The following is a 19,530-nucleotide window of genomic DNA, read 5'->3' as shown; positions in this document are numbered from 1 at the left end:
CACCCCCCAGCCTGCTGGTCCAACAGCTGCAGTGGAGGAGGAGATAGGTGGAAAACTGCAGGACCCCAAAATCCACCTCTTGGGGTGCAGAGTGGCAACAGCAGCAGCAAACCCTCAGGTCCAATCACACGCCAGTAGGCACCTCCGCCAGCCCAATGGACCATGGTGAAGTTAGCACAGCATCTGATCTCAGGGACGGGGCACCCATGGAGCCACAGCAGCTCATCCTGCCCTGTGCAGCTCCCCCCGGATGAGATGGATCGCTGGCAGCTGCCAGCGCGGGGGAGAGGCGCTCCCCAGCTAGGGTGGCCAGATCCAGATGTCCTGATTTTATAGGGCCTGTCCCGATATTTGGGGCTTTGTCTTATATAGGCACCAATTACCCCCACCTAGAGTGACCAGACAGAAAGTGTGTAAAATCAGGACAGGGATGGGTGGGGGGTAAAAGGAGCCTATATAAGAAAAAGACCCCAAAATTGGGACTGTCCCTATAAAATAGGGATATCTGCTCACCCTACTCCAATTTCTTATCCTGATTTTTCACACATCTGGCTAACCCCAGCCAAGCCCTGTGTGACATTCCAATTCTGGCTGCCTGCCGAGGAAGTGAGTTACTTTCACTTTCATTCCTCAGCAGGCAGTCAGCCTCCCCTCCCCCCACCTACCCCCAGCACCTCACCCAACCCAGCCCTGACGGAGGGGAGGGAGGAGAGAGAGGGGTGCTCCTGGGGAGGAGGGAGAAAGGAGGGGGTGCTCCGTGGGGCAGGGGGGAGAAGAATGGATGTTATGGGGGACAACAAAGGATACTGGTTCCAGAGCCACAGAGCCTGCCTCTCCTGACCTCAGCCGGGGGGAAGAGTCACACTCACAGGTGAGCTCCTTCCCCAACCCCCACCCCCTCCCCTTACCAGAGACCCCCGCAGCCAATCCCACTCCTCAGACTGTGCTGCATTCGGCTCTCTCTAGGACCCAGCAGCCCTGCTTCTACACTGTCGGGGCTGCCTGCAGCGTGGTGCCCCCAGGGAGAGTGAGGCCCTACGCGGCTGCCTATTCTGCCTATGCCTAAGGACGGCCCTGACCACACAAAGCCCCAACTATCCCTCTCCTCTCCTGCCCTGCTCTGCAGAAACAATAAACAATATCTAAGCCACTGTATATGTGCCTGACACTGGCTGCTATTCATGTGCTGACCTTAAAAGCTCATACTTTGACAGATTTTTGACATATCTGGTGGGAGTCGTGCTTCAATCTGGTTATAAATATTGTCACATGAATACCTCGGCCTACATTGCCTGCGAGAAACACCAAGCAGCGGATCTGCTTTTTATCATTGATCTTAGATTTTATCTAAAGAAACCAACAATTTGATATTGAGACGCAGAGCAGCTGAATCTCTCTGACACATCAGGGGAGCTGAGAACAGGCTTGTAAAATTTTGTGTATACAATTAAACATTACGATCGAGCACAAAAAGGGACCATCTCTTATGGAGGGATCAGAATAATAAAAAATAATAAAACAATGAAGACTTTGCACTTTTAAATGCAAGGATCTCTAAGCACTGTCAAAATATGGGTAAGCATCATTACCCCCGTTTCAAAGATGGGAAAACTCAGGCAAAGAGTGACCCAATAGCAGAACTGGTAATAGACCCAAAGGTCTCCAGTTTGCTGCTCAAATCACTAAACCAGAAATGAAGTAAAGGAGAATAGCCAGCAAAACAAAAACAAAACAAAACAAGAAAAAGAGAAAAGAAGTGGGTTGAACAGGAGAGCAGAAGTAGAGGCAAAGTAGAAATTAAGAGAAACAAAAACTATTACTGATAAAAACTCATAACAGCATATTCTCTAGATCAGAGAACTGAAGTTATAATGTACTAGAAAAACTTACTGAACCAAACTCTTCCAGGTGTGACTCCATCTAAATCAATGGAGTTACACCAAGGATGTATTTGGCACACTGGGCAAACTTCTCTTTTACATGAGCACAATTATGTCTCAGGGCCAAATTCAGACCTACTAAAGCTGCATCCACTTATCCTAGATCTTAAATGGGCCCAATGAGCTGCTCCAAGAGGAGAAACTGGCCCATTATCCTTAGATGTAATTATCCTGTATGAAGTAATTGTGATTCTTCTCACCTGCTCCAGCATATCTTTGGCCAAGTCTTCTTGTTCATCCATCTTCAAGATTGCCCGTCTGATTTCGTCATTTGACAGCTTCAACCTTTCAATAGTGTTAATATTGCCCCATTAGTAATTTGAGGAATACCAAAAGCCCCCCAGATAGCACAAGACATAAAAGGCCACACTGACAGCTTCAACACAGGGCCTCCTATGACACTCTTCCCCCCCACTTCTGCTTTGCTTATCTAAAGAAGTCAGTCACCTTTGTTAAGATGATCTAATCAATTCTGGTGTACAAAGACTTTGCAGATCATACTCCCCCGCCCCTTCAGCTAATCAAAGTTACATCAAAAGCAGGAGGAGGAGAACAATTGGCTCCTCATAGATCAGAATTCCTTTTATCTTGCCTCCTCACAGACACCTTCCTTTTCAAACACTTTTACTCTTCACACCCTGAATCTACACACCATTGAATCCAACTATGAACCTAAGCTTCACCTCTGGGAATATTAAAGCATCTCCAAGGCCACTGAGTAGTAGTGCTGAACCTTCCCCCTTCTGGATCAGGAAATAGATTTGTTTTGCGCAAGTGTATTGGTTTTGCTTGAGAAATTCACTGTGCCAGCGTTCACAGCTGAAAAGGGAATTGACATCATGAATTTAGGCAGGCAGCGAGTTACACCCCTCAGCAGTGCTAGCCACATCAAGATAGGAGCTCCTGTGCCAGACTGACAAGGTGGTAAAATTATCATCATCCTCTCTCCAGCCTCTGCCCTCTTCTTTAGAGGTCTGCAGTTAATGAGGCAATCAGTTATAGCAAAACAAGCAGGGCTCAGTGAATTGATCAAAGAGTCTTTTCACCTCTAGGTCACCAGTTCAAATCCAATGCAGACCAGCAGCAATCAAAACTTGTTACCATCTAATGGCTGCCAGCTGGCTTGTCTGAAATGGGCTTGGTGGTCCACAATCCAGTTCTTCGTGAACAGCTGTCCATATTACAAAGTCCACACACCACATTTGACATCCTCATTGGTTGTTTCAAGATGGAACGGACCATAAAGAGAACTGCCATCTTACTCCCAAAGAAAGTCTCTACATCAGGAATGAAGCCTACAGACAAGGCAAGGCAAAGTGGGAGGTGGGAGGAGAAGCTTTTGTGCAGAAAGGACTTCAGTCTCCGTGGACTTTCTCCAATCAACGCATTACTTAACCATTTAGCAGGGGGAAAAAAAATAAAAAATAAATGAGTCATGGGGTTGGTGAATGCAGCAGAATGTTTTTGTCTTCAGTGCTGAGAAACATCACAGTAACATATCATGCTGCTATTGCCATTTGGATGGGATCACGTTTTTGGAACTATGCAAAAGCAAATATAAATGCTTTATTTTTACAGACAGGAAATATTACTAAATCTGAGAAATTTAAATCATTTTAACGTTGCCCAATATAATAAACAGCTGGGAACTAAAATATGAATCAGCAGACATTCAAAAGCTTTTTAAAAATTATGCCTCCTAACTAGCTTCAGCTATGCTGTTCCCAACTATTCACCCAGTCTGTTTTAGAAATGAAGCTACAGTAGAAATGGTGCACAGGGCGAACTGCCAGCATAAAAGGTAAGAAAACTAGATTTCCATACAAGGCATACAGTTGAGCCACAGTTAGAAGAGATGAGAGGATTAAAAGGCTTGGAAATGAAATGTTGGAAAAAAACATTTTACTTCTAGGTTACCAGGTTGACTCGAGCTCAACTCAACACAGGGGGAACTGGGTGAAATTCTATGGCCTGAATTAAAGTAGAGATCAGACTAGATGATCTAATGCTCTGACTCCTCCTGCTTTCAAAATCTATCAGTCTTAAAATCTGGGAGTCTATGAACTTGCTAGTGATCAAAACCCGTTACAATCTGTTGGCTGAAGAGCCTAATGTGAAATGATTTGTAAGTCTCTGCCTACTTCCTAGCAGATGCGTACACATTGTGGCTACATAAATGTTATGGTTTTGTTTTTCTTGGGATTGCACCTTTACATTTCTAGGAGACTGCTCTCTGCAGGAGGTAGGTGCCATATTGTGAGGCAGAGATCCTGCAGACTGTTACAGAGGAGACATGCACACCGTCCTCTCTCATGGAAATCTAACTTTGTCTTTACTCTGATTTTCACCCTGACCTAAACTAGAAACAATTCAGACTGAGAGGATATGGAAAAACATAGCATTCATTATGTAGATCATCCTCTCCAATTGGCATCAGTTTCAACAAGGGGCCAAAAACTGAACAGACAGGTTTGAGGTACATTGGCAAAGGCTTCAGTTTCCAACTCCATCCACCTGGCACCTTTCACCAGCACCAAAAATCACTTCATGCATCTTTTGTTCAAAAATATTTGAGAGCCCCAAAATGACAGACAGCTACACAAACACTGATTTTTTGGATGCATCTGTGCCCAACCATGAGCAGGAAAATATCTGGCTTGGTTGACCCAGTCAATATTAGAGAGTGCCATAAAGCTTGCCCACTCATCTGCAGGGAGGCAGTTGAGCTTGGTCACTTGCAAGCCTGTAATGGGGTCATGAAGACTGCAAGTGGGCATCCCAGACTATTACAGATCCTATTAAATCTGATAGAAGGGACTCATCAAAATGGGGTTTATTTTTCTGTTGGAGCAGTAACTGCTTGTAACTCTTGAAATGTCAACAGCACAAACATGGATTCCCACAGTTAGAAGCCAGCTGAACAACTGGCACAAAGGGTTGTTAATCAAACAATTCTCGTTATATTTTCGAAACTCCCAATCAGCCCTGTAATAGATCTGAAAATCTCCAACAGTAACATGAAACAGATGTGTTGCATTTAAACAGAAACAGGTGAACTGATTAAACAGGAACCTAAAGCAGATGCGTAAAATCTTTCCATTCAAGACTGAATAGAGGTTTCTCTGGCATGTGGTACAGACACCAAATTAAAAAGTGTATTTATGGCCCAGAAAGTGACACTGTAGAAATTACAGCTCAGCATTGGAGAGCTATTCTCCAACATCAGTGACTTTCTTACCAAGTCTCCAGAGCCAAAGATTATTTATCCAACTGCCACAGTCCTCCAGACTCCAAATGGCATGTGTAATTCCAGCTGCGTCCTCTTTGCTTCATACATCTTCACTGACAACAAAGATCTTGGCCGCAAACCCAGCTGGTGACATGTGACTTAAAAGGGAATGCAGCACTCTCTTCTTCAGTTACAATAGGCTTCGTCTATAGTGCAGACAATGCCCAAACCTGCAGTCAATCCTGCCCCAGCCTTGGTCAGATGGAAAAGGATCTAAAGAGCAGTGGAAGGAATCCCACCCTCTTCTCCTTGCCCATCCCTCCCCGCATGGTGATGGAGCAAGGAGACCCAACTGCTTGTGGCTTCTCCTAGTGGCATTAAAGCTGAACAATTACCAAATAGCTTCTAATACGGTACTTAGCTTCCCTCCCTCTATCCCCTCTGGACACATAAATAATCCCTACTGACTCTGCAGAGTAATTCATCACTAATCTCCCCAGGACACCTCGGCTGATTTAACGCCAGCTTCACTTGCAGACATCAAGTGGCTTATTGTTTGGTCCTCTCAGAGAAAGATGTCTGCCTGACTCAGAACATGCCCGGGAGACATGCCGTCGTTTCACATCAATCTTCCTTACAGACATCCAGCACTTTCTAATTTTTCTTCCTTAAAGATATCCATTGATTCAAGCTGGTGTTACCCCTTCCCCCTCTGCTGCAAGACCAACACAGTACACCCATCATTCATCAGCCAACTCTCTCCAGAGAAGGAAAGAGCAACTCAGTTTACTGCTCCACTCCTGGGCAAATACTTGCTCAGCTTTCAAAGAAGTGCAGTCACCTACTGCCAGGGTACCATGAAGTTATTCAAAGTACGTTAACTTTTCCTACCAAGAGGAGGTCATTCCCACTCTTCCTCTCTCCCTGGGAAAATAAATCTCTCATCTTTGACCAAGATAATTTACTTTTTCAAAAAAGGATTCTCATGGTTCTTGTGACAGAAACTGAGATTGGCAGCCCCAGAGACCAACAAGCTCTTTTTAACTCACCAGATAGGTATAGCAGCACTGAACTCCTCCTCCACACACACACATTCTCACATGCCCCATTGAATCCTGACCTAGAGAGATGGCTGTAGGGTAAGAAGGAAGCTCATGTGCCATCTGAAACTGAAACCACCAGCCAAGGCTGGCACATGGTATGTTTTTGGGATCCAGATATTTTTGTCTTAAAGGAAATGGAATGACTCCCTCTCCCCAACAACAGCCACCAAACTGCCATTCAATAATAGTGCCTGCTATTCACTGCCAAGCCTGGCCGGATTTGAACCGGTGGCCACATCCCATGACTGATGTGCTGCGAAGGCAGTACCATGTGGCAGACTGTGTTATACCCAACCCTAGAGTACATCTACACTGCAATAAAAGATGTGCTGCATGGCCATAGCTGGCCTGAGACAGTTGACTTGGGCTCACAGGGCACAGGCTATGGTGTGAAAAATTGCAGGGTAGATGTTTGGGTCGGGTGGAACTCTGGCTCAGAGAGCCATCTCCCCTCACATAATTTCAGAGCCTGGCCTCCAGCCCAAGTGCAAACATCTGCAATTCACCTCAGTTACACTTGGGTGTATATCTATGGCACTTCTGTAGCACTCACCATGGTTCCTGGGGATGGGCACTGCTGACCAATTCCTGCACTGGAGCAACAAGTGCGAATGGCCCACTTGCATGCAACAGTCCCAGTGCCATAGTCTTTGCCAAGGCCTCAGCTAGGCCAGTTGATGAGTGGCACACAAGTACATGCTTTCAGTACAACACTTCCTTAGTATGAAAAATGTTATTCGCAATAACTGTCCATGTCCATACTGATTCACAGATATAAACAACATAAGACACCTAGCCTGCACAGGACAAACCCTACATGGAATTGTGCAAGGATACCATATTAAATCAGGGAATCGGAACACTTGGAACAGACAGAAAGAAAAGGTATAGGCAAGGGAGTGCAGAGAAATTTCCAGCTGAGAGCTGAAAAGAGATGAAGGGTTGATGAGGTCCAGAGGGACAGGCAGGCTGTTCCAGGCCACAGAAGTCTTGACCAGAGACCTCTGATTGGTGGAAACTGGGGATATCAGGAATATTGTGAGGGAGGCTGATTTCTGATGTGGCCGAAACTGGTGCATGTCAGAAACAACACAGAAGAGGCTGTCCTTGGACCTGGTGGGAGCCAGGACACACCAGAGAGAGTTAGTCCTGTAACCTGGCTCAAACAGGACATACTGGAGGTACTGTGTGAGAAAATGACCTTGTGAAACATTCAGAGCAGCATTCTGAATGCTTATCTGAGCCCTTTGCAGTTGGCTTATAGCTACCTGACATGGACTAGGGCTTGGATCTAGACTCATCAGGTTCCACAACACGAGTATTGCACCCATCACACAGGAGAAAACCCAAAGGTTTCAATGATGGTAAATGACCGGAAAAAAAAAATGTTTTCACGAGGAAGAGGATGAGAGGAAGGTGACACTGAAGGACATTTACCAACTAAATTTCCTCGTCAACAGAAATCAACTAGCATTCCAATTTTCGTCCCCTTTAATTTATTCCAATTAATCCCTTCTGCCACAGTCTCGTTAAATATGAGAGAGATGGCTATTTCCTACTCCAGCTAGGTTTTGGCTTGTTGGGCCCTATGAAATATGAGCTCTGCCTGACCCTTTCTAACATCGTGCTAGTAAAACAAAATCATTCGAGTAGTGGAAAAAACCTCATACAGCTATTTTACTTTAAAGGACACGACAGTTTAGTGTAAACAAAGAGGGAATAAACTATAGGGATGTATGCACACTTACAGTCAATTGGAAACAGCTGTTGGAAAGTACTACAGCAACCTGAGAGTTAGATCTGCAACTTTGGATTTTAGGATTGCACAAATGCACTCTATGTTTGCTTAGCATCTTTTTTTTAAAAAAAAAACCACCAAAAAAACCTAACACTTATTGTGTATGCCTGCATGCACATAAAATGCATTTCAAAGAGGGCAGGGAAAGCAACATGCTCATGAATGCCGATCCCCTTCCCTGATTGGAGAATTTCACTTTCAAAGGCTTGGTGGAGGCTAGGAGGGAAGGATAAAGATGCAGGAGAAGGAAGGAAACAGCAAAGGCATGATAAAATCCCTTGTAATTATTGTCTGCAATCAACCCGAAAAAGCCACATGCTGCACTTGGAAGTAAATCTGACTATAGACCGTGGAACAGAAAGGCATGAATTTAAGGGAACCTTTTGCCCAAAGATTTTTGCTTCTTTTGTCTTAAATGAGTATTGTGAGGGGATTATGGAGCTGTGGATTCTAAATAAAACAACAATTTTGGGGCACAATGTTAGGTCCTTACTCTGCCTTTACTCAGGGAAAGCGCCCACTGTACGTTAAAAAAAAAATTATTTTCTGAATCTAGGCTATTTAATGCACATAGAAAATGCTAGGTTGATAGCCCTCGAGATGGGTGTTACCTAGTTGCACAGAACACACCACAAGCTTCCCTCGCTACTGCTCTATCCATTAGGCTCAAATCTAACCTCCTCAAAGAAAGAAATGAGAGTTCATTCTCCATTTTTCATTCAGTCCTTGGCGCCTCTATTAAGATAAGGGGGTCAGAATGTCGTTTACTGTGGGCACTGCTTATATCGAGATGTTGGTAATGGGGAACAAGTCCCCATTTTGAATCCAAACTAGATCAGTAGCTACTCAAAATCATGCTCATTTGATGATGGCTTGGTTGACCATGTGAAATGAGCTGATGGCGCTCAGCCTAATTCCTAGAATACAAGTGTCCACATCTGAGAACCACTCCCCAAGGCCCATTTGCTAGCAGTTGGAGAAGAGAAGATAAGGCCTAGAGAATGACCACCGATCTCACTCTTTCATAGACTTCCCCCAGGTCAGGTCTGAAGCATATGAGCAGGGCAGAACAAGGACTAGGGGGTTGGGGGGGGAAGCTAGTGCCCAAGCTTTTCTTGTTCTTTGGACAGACACACAAATTCAGTCCCTAGAGCTTCACCCTGGTGCCTTTAACTGGGTTACAGTTAACTTAAATGTATGGAAAAGAAAGATGCACAAACAACCCAGATCTCTCATTGACAACCCAAGTAACAGGCTCTCACCCTGAGATCTTCTCCCATCAATGTAAGACACATTCCACGTGCTTAAGAGAGCTAATCTGGGCCCCAGACACGTCAGCAGATCTGTCAAATGGAATGAAAATCCTGCTACTCCTAAACAACCCCCAGCCAGCCACCAATGACAAGTGCAGGCAACTACTGCAGACAGAAAACTATAAACTGACCCCTTTCACTGGGACAGGGAGGCGGAGGGTGTCTCGCCGACATGCCGACTAATGTCATATAAGTAACTTATGAGAACCTCAGTGGGTTTCACCAAGCAATGGAAAGAACAGGCTCCATTTCTGCTGGTCTGGCTGCAGCTTTGCTTTTAGTTGTTAGCTTGCTGGAGGGAGGGGAGGAATCCAACACTTATTAACCTGCACCTCCTGCTGAGCAATGGAATGATTTTTTCTGAGTGCCCCGCACCAAAAGGTGTCTCCACCCCAGTTGCTGACACTCCTCTCCTCTCTGGTGGCAAGGGGAGTCTTCTGCTGCTGCGCTGAGAGCTGAGCCAGACCTGTTTAGCAACAGACCTGCAGCCTAGCCTAGAATTGTTGGCAAAGGACATGCAAGGTGTGCATATAGCCCAGATACACGGCATATGAGGACACACAGGTCATTGCAGGAGGATATGGAGAATGAAAAAACATCTGCTGGCACTTAACATCTAAAGTGTCTCCTGAACGTGTCTCGCACATTCACTGCCTTCCCCACAAAGGCAATAATAATTTTTTTTTAAGGGGAAGTGAGGAAAATGCATTGGATCTGCCAGCATCCTTGAGGGGTCTGGTGTGCTCCCAAAGGGTTTCTCAGAGCAATATGCAGAGAAGAATGTGACAGAAAAACAGTGGTCAAATGGTATATATGGTGCACAGTGTGCACCATTATGGGACAGCCCACGTACTGTTGACCGCACAGTGGCCACATTCCCCACATACATTTGTTTGTGTGAATTTATGGCAGCTGAAAGCCTATCTACTTGCCTGTGTTTCAATATAGATCTGTGAAGTGCCTATGTTTTGGATGGCCAGGTGTGTTTGCAAACCTGTAAATACATTCGGGTCTCTAGGAGTGGATGCAATTCTACGTAGGCAAGAGCTCATCTCTCGTCTGGGTGTGGATACATCTGCATCAGAGCGCATGTGCAGGTGTCCACGGCTGATCCCAGTATTTGGGTGTCTGTGTGTTGGGTCTATCTTTGCCTCTATGCATATTAATCATGCTATACAATGCGAGTTCATAGCTACTACACTTACTTGGAGAGGAGAATGACGCAATTCTGAGCCCTTCGACCATCAATAACAGAAAGCTCTTTAACCTTCCGTGTGGACAAGTATAGGTCCTCAGTTGAGCCCATCTCTTTCTGCAAGTAACCAGACAGAAAAAATAATCAATGCCCTGTTTTTTCTTCCTCTTCTCTCTAGCCAACACCCACAGAATGAACCAAGTATATTGGGCAACAGTCCGGCCTAACCCACTAGCGTTGAACTTGTGGAGAGATTCATCCAGGAGGCAGAATAGAAGATAGGAAGTGCCAGAAATCAACTTCTAAAGGAGGAGGGACTCAGACAGATTTTCACCCCAATTCACCAGTCAAACAAATGCTGATCATCATTAGTTGTGCAGAATCATCCTAGCTTTCAGGCATTGGGCCCATTCGGATCTCACTCTGTCGTAAATCTGGAGTAACTCCATCAACAGAGTTACACTGGTGTAAAACCAATATGAGAGCAGAACCGGGTGCATTATGGTGCAATGCACATGCGTGTGTATATCCCCAGGAACACAGATCTATTCAGAAGCCTGAACAGCCTCCAGGAAGAAGTGCCTGCAGTAGAGGGGTTGCCTAGCAGTACGGAAAGGTTGCATCCCAGTTGGAGGCAGTTGGATAAGAGTCCTTATATTGTCTCTTAACTATTGAGTTCACCATTGGAGCACAGGCCTGCCAAATTCCCATTGAGTGAGGGATGCCAAGAAACACAGAGAAACGACACGATGAGTGGGATCCCTGGAGTCAGTCAGCTGTACTCACCACACAAAAACAGGAACCAATGCCAAGTGGATGTTCAGTAGGAGCATGCCCCGTACTGTCTCAGAGCCAGATTCTCCAGTCCACTGAGGGCCAGAAACTGACCCTGGAGAAATCCCCCTTAGGAGAATCTCCACAAGTGTGATGCTGGCAGAGGCAGCATAACCATCTCTGACATCAGCTGCCCTCCAGACCCCAGCATAAGGAAAAGGAAAGGGTTGAGTCAGGGGGCAGGAAGGGGCATGCTGGAGCAGATTGGCATTAGTCCTGAACCTCCACTGGAGTCAGGTCTGTTAGGGAACTTATACCAGCAGCTGAGTAGCCCTTCCCTGCAGCTCTAGCTTCTGCAGGGCAGCTGAGGATAAGAGAGATGCAGCCAGCTCCCTGCAGTTGTCATTGTCTGCTAATAATGGAGAATTAACCAGGACTTGAGACTCAAAGATGCATAGTGAGTCTGTTCTCCTCTCAAAGGGCTTGTGTGATTCTGAATATGGCTAGTGGAAGCTCTGCACAGGCATGTCTAGAATAGACTTTTTAAAAACTTTTCATCTCCAAACTACTTTAAAGGCCTTAATTAGTACTCTCACATGGCTGAGAAATAACTGACATACCTATTTTACAGACAGCCACAAGGGTAAGGCTCCCATTGTGAGTATTTCCCTTGAGCTCTTGTGAAAATCCCAACCTAAGAAACTTGCCTTGAGGAGTTGTTTCTACCACGCAACCTTATCCTTTGTTGTCCCTTAACATGTTGAAAAATACTGAATTGGCCACAACTATGTATCAGCTTCCCCTTGGTGGCCAAGGTTCTTATAGGACTTTCTGGGAAGGGCAGTTCCCAGAGACTTAGTGACCAGGACTCATTATAGGACAGCAGGGACTAAACTGCAGAACAAACCCATTTTCAAAAGCTATGCCTTTCTCTGAAGTGTTCTCTGCTCTGATTTTATTTAAGGTGCCTGTAGTGCGATGAGTAGACAAGTGAGCCTGAACTTCTTCACTTCATGCGCATACACTTCTGTCTCTCCTCCTGGTCTTTGAGGACTATGAGCCTCTCAAATAAGGTGGCCTGAACCAGACTCCTCTCTCATCTACCTTCTCTGCTCTTCAATTGCCCTGAAGGGTCACTCTCAAATGACCTAAAACCTTCTTCCCAACTCAAGCCTCAGCATCTTCTTCCTGCTCCACAGACAGAAGCTTTTCTTTATTGATTGTTTTGTGGCTGGTGAAAGGAATCTGAAGTGACCAATCTAGAGACTGAAGTAATCTCCAACGCAGGTGTGGGCAGGTCAGTGTAAACTTTCCCCACAGTGCCCTACTGTGGTGTGTCACACACTGAACTGCAGAAAGCATTGCTACGGTTGAGGAGGACTTCACATTCTGTGCCCCATTTGTTCCTTGGCACGTCTGCTGAAAATGGTCAAGAAGGAAACCAATGAGGGCAAGCTACACTGACGGGGTTTCCATAATGTGGTCACTGAGACCTCCACATTTTAGACCTCCATATTTTGCAATTGAGTGAAAGGATAATGCTTGTGTTCAGCTTCCTCCCACCCAGGATGAATGCAAGTAGGGGAGCTCCTTGTACCTCCCCCCCTGCCCAGGCAGGAGCTGGTGAAAAATCAAGCACTAGATGAGCACAGGGCCCCTAATTTGCACGGTGCTGTGTGTTGTCTTTGGTCTGCAAGCCACAGGAGAATTTTGCAAGCCAATAGTTTGTTTTTAGGAGGCATACAGTAGTACTCACCTGCTTACAGGAGGAGGGGTTAGTTAGCAGGTCCTATGCAGGCAGCAGCCGCAAATAACAGAGAAGGAAACATGCCAAACATTAGCCACAAAGATAAAGATACCAAGTTTAACAAAGAGGCAGATTTTAGCCACACATAGTTTTCTAAGAGAATAAAATTATTTGCAAGTAACATAGGCCCAGATTATGAAAAGGTATTTAAGCACTGGAAAGCACTGACTCATGGAAAGTCAATGGCATTTGGGCCTTGTGATGCTGAGTGGAGCAACACCTCAATACCTTTAAAAATCTAGGCCACAGTCCTTATCCAAAGAGCTGCCAAGGTTAACATTCCAGGCTCTGTTCTCCTCTCTTTATGCATGTACCTAGCTCCCCATTGTTAATCATAACTCATTGTGCTTCAGAGCAACTTCCATCCAGGAATCTCAAGGCATTTTACAAACACTAAATAATTAAGGCTCACAACACCCTTCTGCAGTTGGTATTATCCCCATGTTATACACAGGCAAACTAAAGCACAGAGAGCTCAAGTAATTTAGTCAACATCATACAAACAGTCAGTGGCAGAGTCAGGAGAGGAGTCCAAGAGACCTGCCTCTTAGTGCAATGCTCGTCCACTGGACGCAACACGGCTTCTGCCCACAGCCACCAGCAGGAGATACATGTGCCAAGGGAGGGGAGAACAGATCCTTTTGTCTTTAAAAATAAAGAAGCAGTTTAACAAATGAAACTGGAAAAATATATTAAGACCATGTTAATAGCAGCAAAAGAAAGAAATGCCTTATTTACACGCCCACTTTCTGTTTCAAATGCAAAAGAGCAGAGATTTGCTTTGACATTTTTCTTCACAGATATTTGGATGAAGTTTAAAAGTCACGAACCCAGAGTAAACACATAGTTGGCCAGAGTGGAGCATTTCCAACAATAAAAAGGAAGAAAAGACCAAGTGTGAATCAACTGGAAAAGTTCTGATCAGATTTTAATTCATGAGGAAATTTGGTTGCTTGGCCTTAAAAAAGAAACGGTGAGGACTTATTGATTGGAATCCAGTTTGCACTGGAATGCATGTAGATGAAAAAGGAAATATCATTTAAAGGAGCAACAAAGGAATATTTAAAGAAAAAATGTGTAAAACTGAAGCCAAAGCTGGAATACAGTCAATAACCTTTAGTACAAAAACATACTACGGTATTCTACACTAGTATATCTTACATTAGTGATACTGCAGTGTTATAAAGTACTCTAGTATTTTTATAAGGATCAAAAGGACCATTCTGAGACTCCTGGGGGTCATTCTCGGAAGATGGCTCCATTCCAGTGGGAAGAGGTTAGGGTCAGGTTAGATTATGGTTGAACAGGCCAAACTTGCTTTTCAGTGGTTGGTAATGCAGCCATAAATATTATGTTTCTAACTAAGAGTTGGCAGATGAGGACAGCCTCGGCTTTAGATTCTGGGGCCCAAAGGAGGCAAGACTTTGGAAGACCTTTCCTAGTGATGAAGCTCCAATGTTTACATCTTGATATCATGTGTTGATGCAACATCACTGCACTGTGATGTTGTTTTGCTGCTGTTATGGCTGCTAACACGTACAGATGGCAACTGTCTGTTTCAGCATGGATTCAGGGTTCCCCTCACAGCTGTGGTTATTGCAAATGCCTAAAGTCAGCCATGGACAAGGAATGGATTTCATGTACTTTAGTCTTACTAAATTGGATTCTTATTGAGGAATAAATACTTTAGGAGGATATTTTCTCATGCAAATAATCTGCCTAATCTGAACATCCCAAGATTAGGACAGTTCTGGTCGGTCAGTAATCCTAGCAACACCACCGAAATGTCAGGATATTTGCAGGGGCAGAATGAGTACCAAAGTGCAACATTCCCATCATATAATGGAACCTCAAAAGCTTCCAAGTTGGGATGCTCATCTACACACCATTGGGTTAGTGAATCGGAAGAGTTCTGCTAATCCTGCTTTTATGATGGCTGGACATACGGTGCCCAGGTTAGTTCTTTCACTGGAACCAGTTTGCCAATGCCTGATAATAGAAGTCTGATACCTAGTGTAGACTCAGTGGTACCGGCTAATGATGGGAAGGGAAGCCTTGACTAAACTCGTTATGTTTGTGCCATTAAATCAGACTATGCAAGTTATTTTAATATCTTTATAATTTAACACTGGATGAAAAATTCTGAGAGAAGAGTGAGAGAACAAAGCAAGCTAAGTCTCACTTGGTAATTCTGCAACACTATAGGGGGTAATATTTAAGTGTCAGAATAGCTTCTAGCTATCATTTCTGTGTCTGTCTTCAAACTTGGGAGCAATGGCCTGATTCTGTAGTGTTGCAAGAAAGTTTCCCCAAACACATTCCAAACGCCAGAGAAATCTGGGGGAGGGAAGGAGGTAGAAGTATAGCCCCGTTCCTGCTGAATCTCATTCCTGGGAAGCAGACAGATTGTAGGTGACTTGCTTTCCAAGAATAGGAGGAGGTGGAAAAAGACTTTCTAATAAATAGCTGCTATTAGAGTATGATGTTAGTGTCACAATCTGTAACTTGGACAGTTTCTGTAACTCAGCCAGTTTGGCCAATATGTTGTTTGGAAAAAATAGAAAGCAAAACATAGCTAATTCTGGTCACATAGCTCAATACTCTGTAGCTGCCCAGAGTTTTACCCTGGAGGAATAAGGAGGAAAAAAAGGCAGAAAGATTAGGAGCACTGAATACAAAGTTCAAGAGCTTTACAGAAGCTAGCTGCTGCTCAGATCAAATCAGAGCATTACCTGCTTGGATCTGTAGTATCCACGGGCTACACATTTGGATTAAATATCAAGGCAACAGCATCCTGTACTTTCACCAACAGTTCTCCACCCACCTGCCCACTCTTCTGCTTTTCTAGGGAGCACCAAACTCTCAAGCAGAAGTGGTGCCAGTGAAGGGTCCAGTCACTAATGTGTCCCATCCTGATCCAGAGTCTCAAGAAATTCGAGACCTGAAATACTGGGGGGAAAGAGCCCACCCTTACCTGGTGTCTTTGATAAGCAGAGAACATTTTTTCAAAATCCTCCAGATCCAGCACCCTGAAAGCCTTTAAGTCATCGATTTCATGCCAGATTGTGCCATGGATCTTCTCCTACAACCCGAAGAGAAAAATCATACGTTCAGGAGACAAACCACAGTGAAAACTTGTAGCTAAGCACATCCAGTTCCAGCAAGGCAGACCCAACTATTGTATCCACTCAGCATAGCACAGGATGCTGCTATCATTTTGGGGGCATGTTTTGTTTCTGGAAGACAGTTTTTTCTAGTCCAAAGAGAAACATTAATACAAATTAATGGGGCTGTTTTTTTTAACCTGGGCATTTTTCAATTTGCATTACATCAATTCCCCTTTAAAAATGTCACTTTCCAAGACTAGAATACATCACCGCAGAAACCACTCAAGATCCCATAGGTACGTTTCCTTCCAACAGTGGAAATTCCATCCAACAGATGAACATGGTCATGCTGCAGCAGGGGTTGTTGTCATAAGAAGGAAATTTAGCAAGGACTCTAATGTGTGGGAAATCCCAGACACAATTCTCTCCAGCTGCAGATTTCACAAGACCTTGCTGCAAACCTTAACTGGGTGTGGAATACACCCTACATGGGTATCAAGGAGTCCTTCCAAGTGACTCTGTCCCAGTCTTTAAAGGCAAATCATCTCCTATTGGATGGGCTCCCCTGTCCACACCAGAAGATACTCACAAGTCTCAAACAGATGTGATCCATATCTAACCTCTCAAACAGCAGCACTGACAGTCACAATGGTGAAGGCAGCATGATGTACAGCAGATTTCCCTCATCCAGTAGGTGGTTAGCATGAAAGAGGGAGTCACCAACATGGGGGAGCCAGGTGCCCTCTCACACCTACATGCTCTCCACTGTCACAAGGAAGCTTTTGAAAGCCTTTGAATTTTAAGGCCAGCTGTCATTCTAAGCTAGCAGAAGGATTGTTGTTGTTTCTTGCAGTCTCAGCAGAGGCACCATGGACTGAACAGCCCCTGGAAACTGAACTACCTTCTCCTCCCCATAAGTTGTCCCTCCAGCGCAATAGCACTCCACTGATGTGAAAAAAGATCAGACTACATAATAAGATAGAAATATAAAGGAACTGTGAGAAATCTCAGAGGTGAAGGTGCTGCAGAACAGCCTAGAAAGGGGGTCTTGTGGACAAGAAGTAAGGAAAGCTAACGAAACTGCCCCCAAGAGGATCTAACTCTGAAGTACCTAAGGCACCCCCGTGCAGCAAAGTGTGTTAACACGTCATATAGGAACTAATTAGGAACAGGTTCCACTTCCCATTCACACTCATTAGAGGAGCAAGAGAAATGTAAGCCACAAGGCTCAAGGAAGCAGGACAAACGCCTGATGTGGGGAACAAAAAGAAAGCAAACAAACAGGAAGTTACCCCTACTTTTTCCGATTTCAGAAGACATTCGTGCCAGGTATTGTCTTATCTAAGCTGGTTTGCCCATCTCTTGGTTTTATATTAAATGAACCTATAAAGACACATCCAAGGCTGGTACAGTCCATGTCATGAACAAAAGAACTTCAATCCCAGACAGCCCAGCTTAAGCACTGAAGAAGTATACCAGTTAAGGAAATCCCTTATGCAGAGAGATGCGGGCAGAACAACCTTCAGTACACAGAATGCAAACACGGAGGAGCTGTCCCTTCCATTCTTGTGTTGAGACTGACCCTTGAAAAGCTGCAGAGAGCTGCTAGACAATTTCTTCTGCTGCGCTCTTGCTGCTTGGCTGATAGTTTCTTGTCATTGGCCAGAGAGACTGAGCATTTTAAGAGAAACAGACTCACATAGTGTAGTTGCTATGATAAATGATTCCCTCGGCTCCATAAAAATATTTATGGTCCCTAACTAGCAAATTAAAAATAAAAAATTCTTTACTTCTTTTTTTTTTAATTGTTACAAGTCTGCCAAGATCTGTGGTTTCTTCTTCGAGTGATTGCTCACATCCATTCCAGTTAGGTGTGCGCGCCGCGCGTGCACGTTCGTCGGAAACTTTTTTACCCTAGCAACTCCAGTGGGCCGGCAGGTCGCCCCCTAGAGTGGCGCCGCCATGGCGCTCTATATATACCCCTGCCGGCCCGCCCGCTCCTCAGTTCCTTCTTACCGCCGTGTCGGTCGTTGGAACTGTGGAGCGCGGCATAGCTGTCCTCCACGTCCCTAGCTCTCCTAGTTTTCAATCGCTTATCTCTAGTTCTATATAGTTGTTAATTAGTGTTGTTAAGTAAGTAGTTTAGTCAATAGTGTTAAATAGTTCTTGGCCGGGGGCTTAGCCCTTCCCGGCACCCGGCGCCAGGCTCATGCCTGTCTCGCCGGGCTTCAAGCAGTGTGCGGCCTGCAAGAAGCCCATGCCCACCAGCGATCCCCACGAAGCGTGCCTGAAGTGCCTCGGGGAATCGCACAGGTCTGACAAGTGCCGCATCTGTAAGGCTTTCAAGCCGAGGACAAAAAAGGAGAGAGATCAGAGGCTCCGAACTCTCCTAATGGAGGCGGCACTTGACCCGTCGACTTCGCGGACCGTGGTCTCGGCACCGGCACCGGATCGCTCCGGCACCGAGAAGACTCCTCGGCACCGACCTTCTCCGGCACCGGAATCACAGCCTAGGCCGTCGAAGTCTGCTACTCCGGCCAGGCAGACCCGGCTTGAGCGCCCGGCCTCGACATCGGCCGCGGCACCGCCGGCACCGTCAGCACCGTTGACTCCGGGCCCGGCGGGTCCGTTGAGTCCGGTGCCGCCGAGCTCCCCCATGAGATCTGGGGTTGAGATAGTGGTCCCATCAACACCGGAGACCTTCGCCTCGGCTCGGGACCTTATTGCCCTGACGGAGCCCACTCGGCTGCCACCCCCGGTACCTCCGGTGCGGGTCGTGTCCAGGGGCAAGCCCATGATGTCGGCGCCGCCCAGAGACAGTCCTTCGCCATCTAGGTCCCGACGTCTTGGGCGCTCCAGATCCCGACGCCGCTCGCAGTCCCGGCACCGCTCCCCTCAGCGGCACCGGTCGCACTCGCGGCAACGGTCGACCTCCAGACGGTCGCGGTCAAGCTCCAGTCGGCGTCACCGGCACCGCGACTCCAGGAGCAGGTCCCATCGCTACTCGCCGCACCGGTCGACCTCCCGGCACCGAGCTGGTGGCAGGTCCCGGTCTCGGTCGACCTCCCGGCGCCGAGCCGGTGGTAGGTCCCGGTCGACCTCCCGGCACCGAGATGGTGGCAGGTCTCGGTCTCGGTCGACCTCCCGGCGCCGAGCCGGTGGTAGGTCCCGGTCGACATCCCGGCACCGAGATGGTGGCAGGTCCCGGTCTCGGTCGACCTCCCGGCGCCGAGCCGGTGGTAGGTCCCGGTCGACCTCCCGGCA

The 19,530-nt window shown here is 46.1% G+C and overlaps 1 protein-coding gene across 2 annotated transcripts in view; it reads right to left on the bottom strand.

Moving 5' to 3' along the window:
• The window catches only part of DAAM2 (dishevelled associated activator of morphogenesis 2), a 266,918-nt gene that overhangs the window by 34,528 nt on the left and 212,860 nt on the right, over nucleotides 1-19,530 (bottom strand). For both annotated transcript variants that reach the window (XM_030557288.1, XM_030557289.1), the window contains 4 exons: nucleotides 16,134-16,241; nucleotides 13,109-13,141; nucleotides 10,589-10,695; nucleotides 2,141-2,225 (listed from right to left, as the gene is read on the bottom strand). In XM_030557288.1, coding sequence (XP_030413148.1) covers nucleotides 2,141-2,225; nucleotides 10,589-10,695; nucleotides 13,109-13,141; nucleotides 16,134-16,241 — 333 coding nt within the window. The remainder of the gene's footprint in view (nucleotides 1-2,140; nucleotides 2,226-10,588; nucleotides 10,696-13,108; nucleotides 13,142-16,133; nucleotides 16,242-19,530) is intronic.

The sequence above is a fragment of the Gopherus evgoodei genome, chromosome 3 (assembly GCF_007399415.2).
Source record: "Gopherus evgoodei ecotype Sinaloan lineage chromosome 3, rGopEvg1_v1.p, whole genome shotgun sequence".
In the NCBI taxonomy this organism is placed as follows: Eukaryota; Metazoa; Chordata; order Testudines; family Testudinidae; genus Gopherus; species Gopherus evgoodei.
The sequence above is the reverse complement of the archived record's forward strand: the minus strand, read 5'-3'. Positions and strand labels throughout refer to the sequence as shown.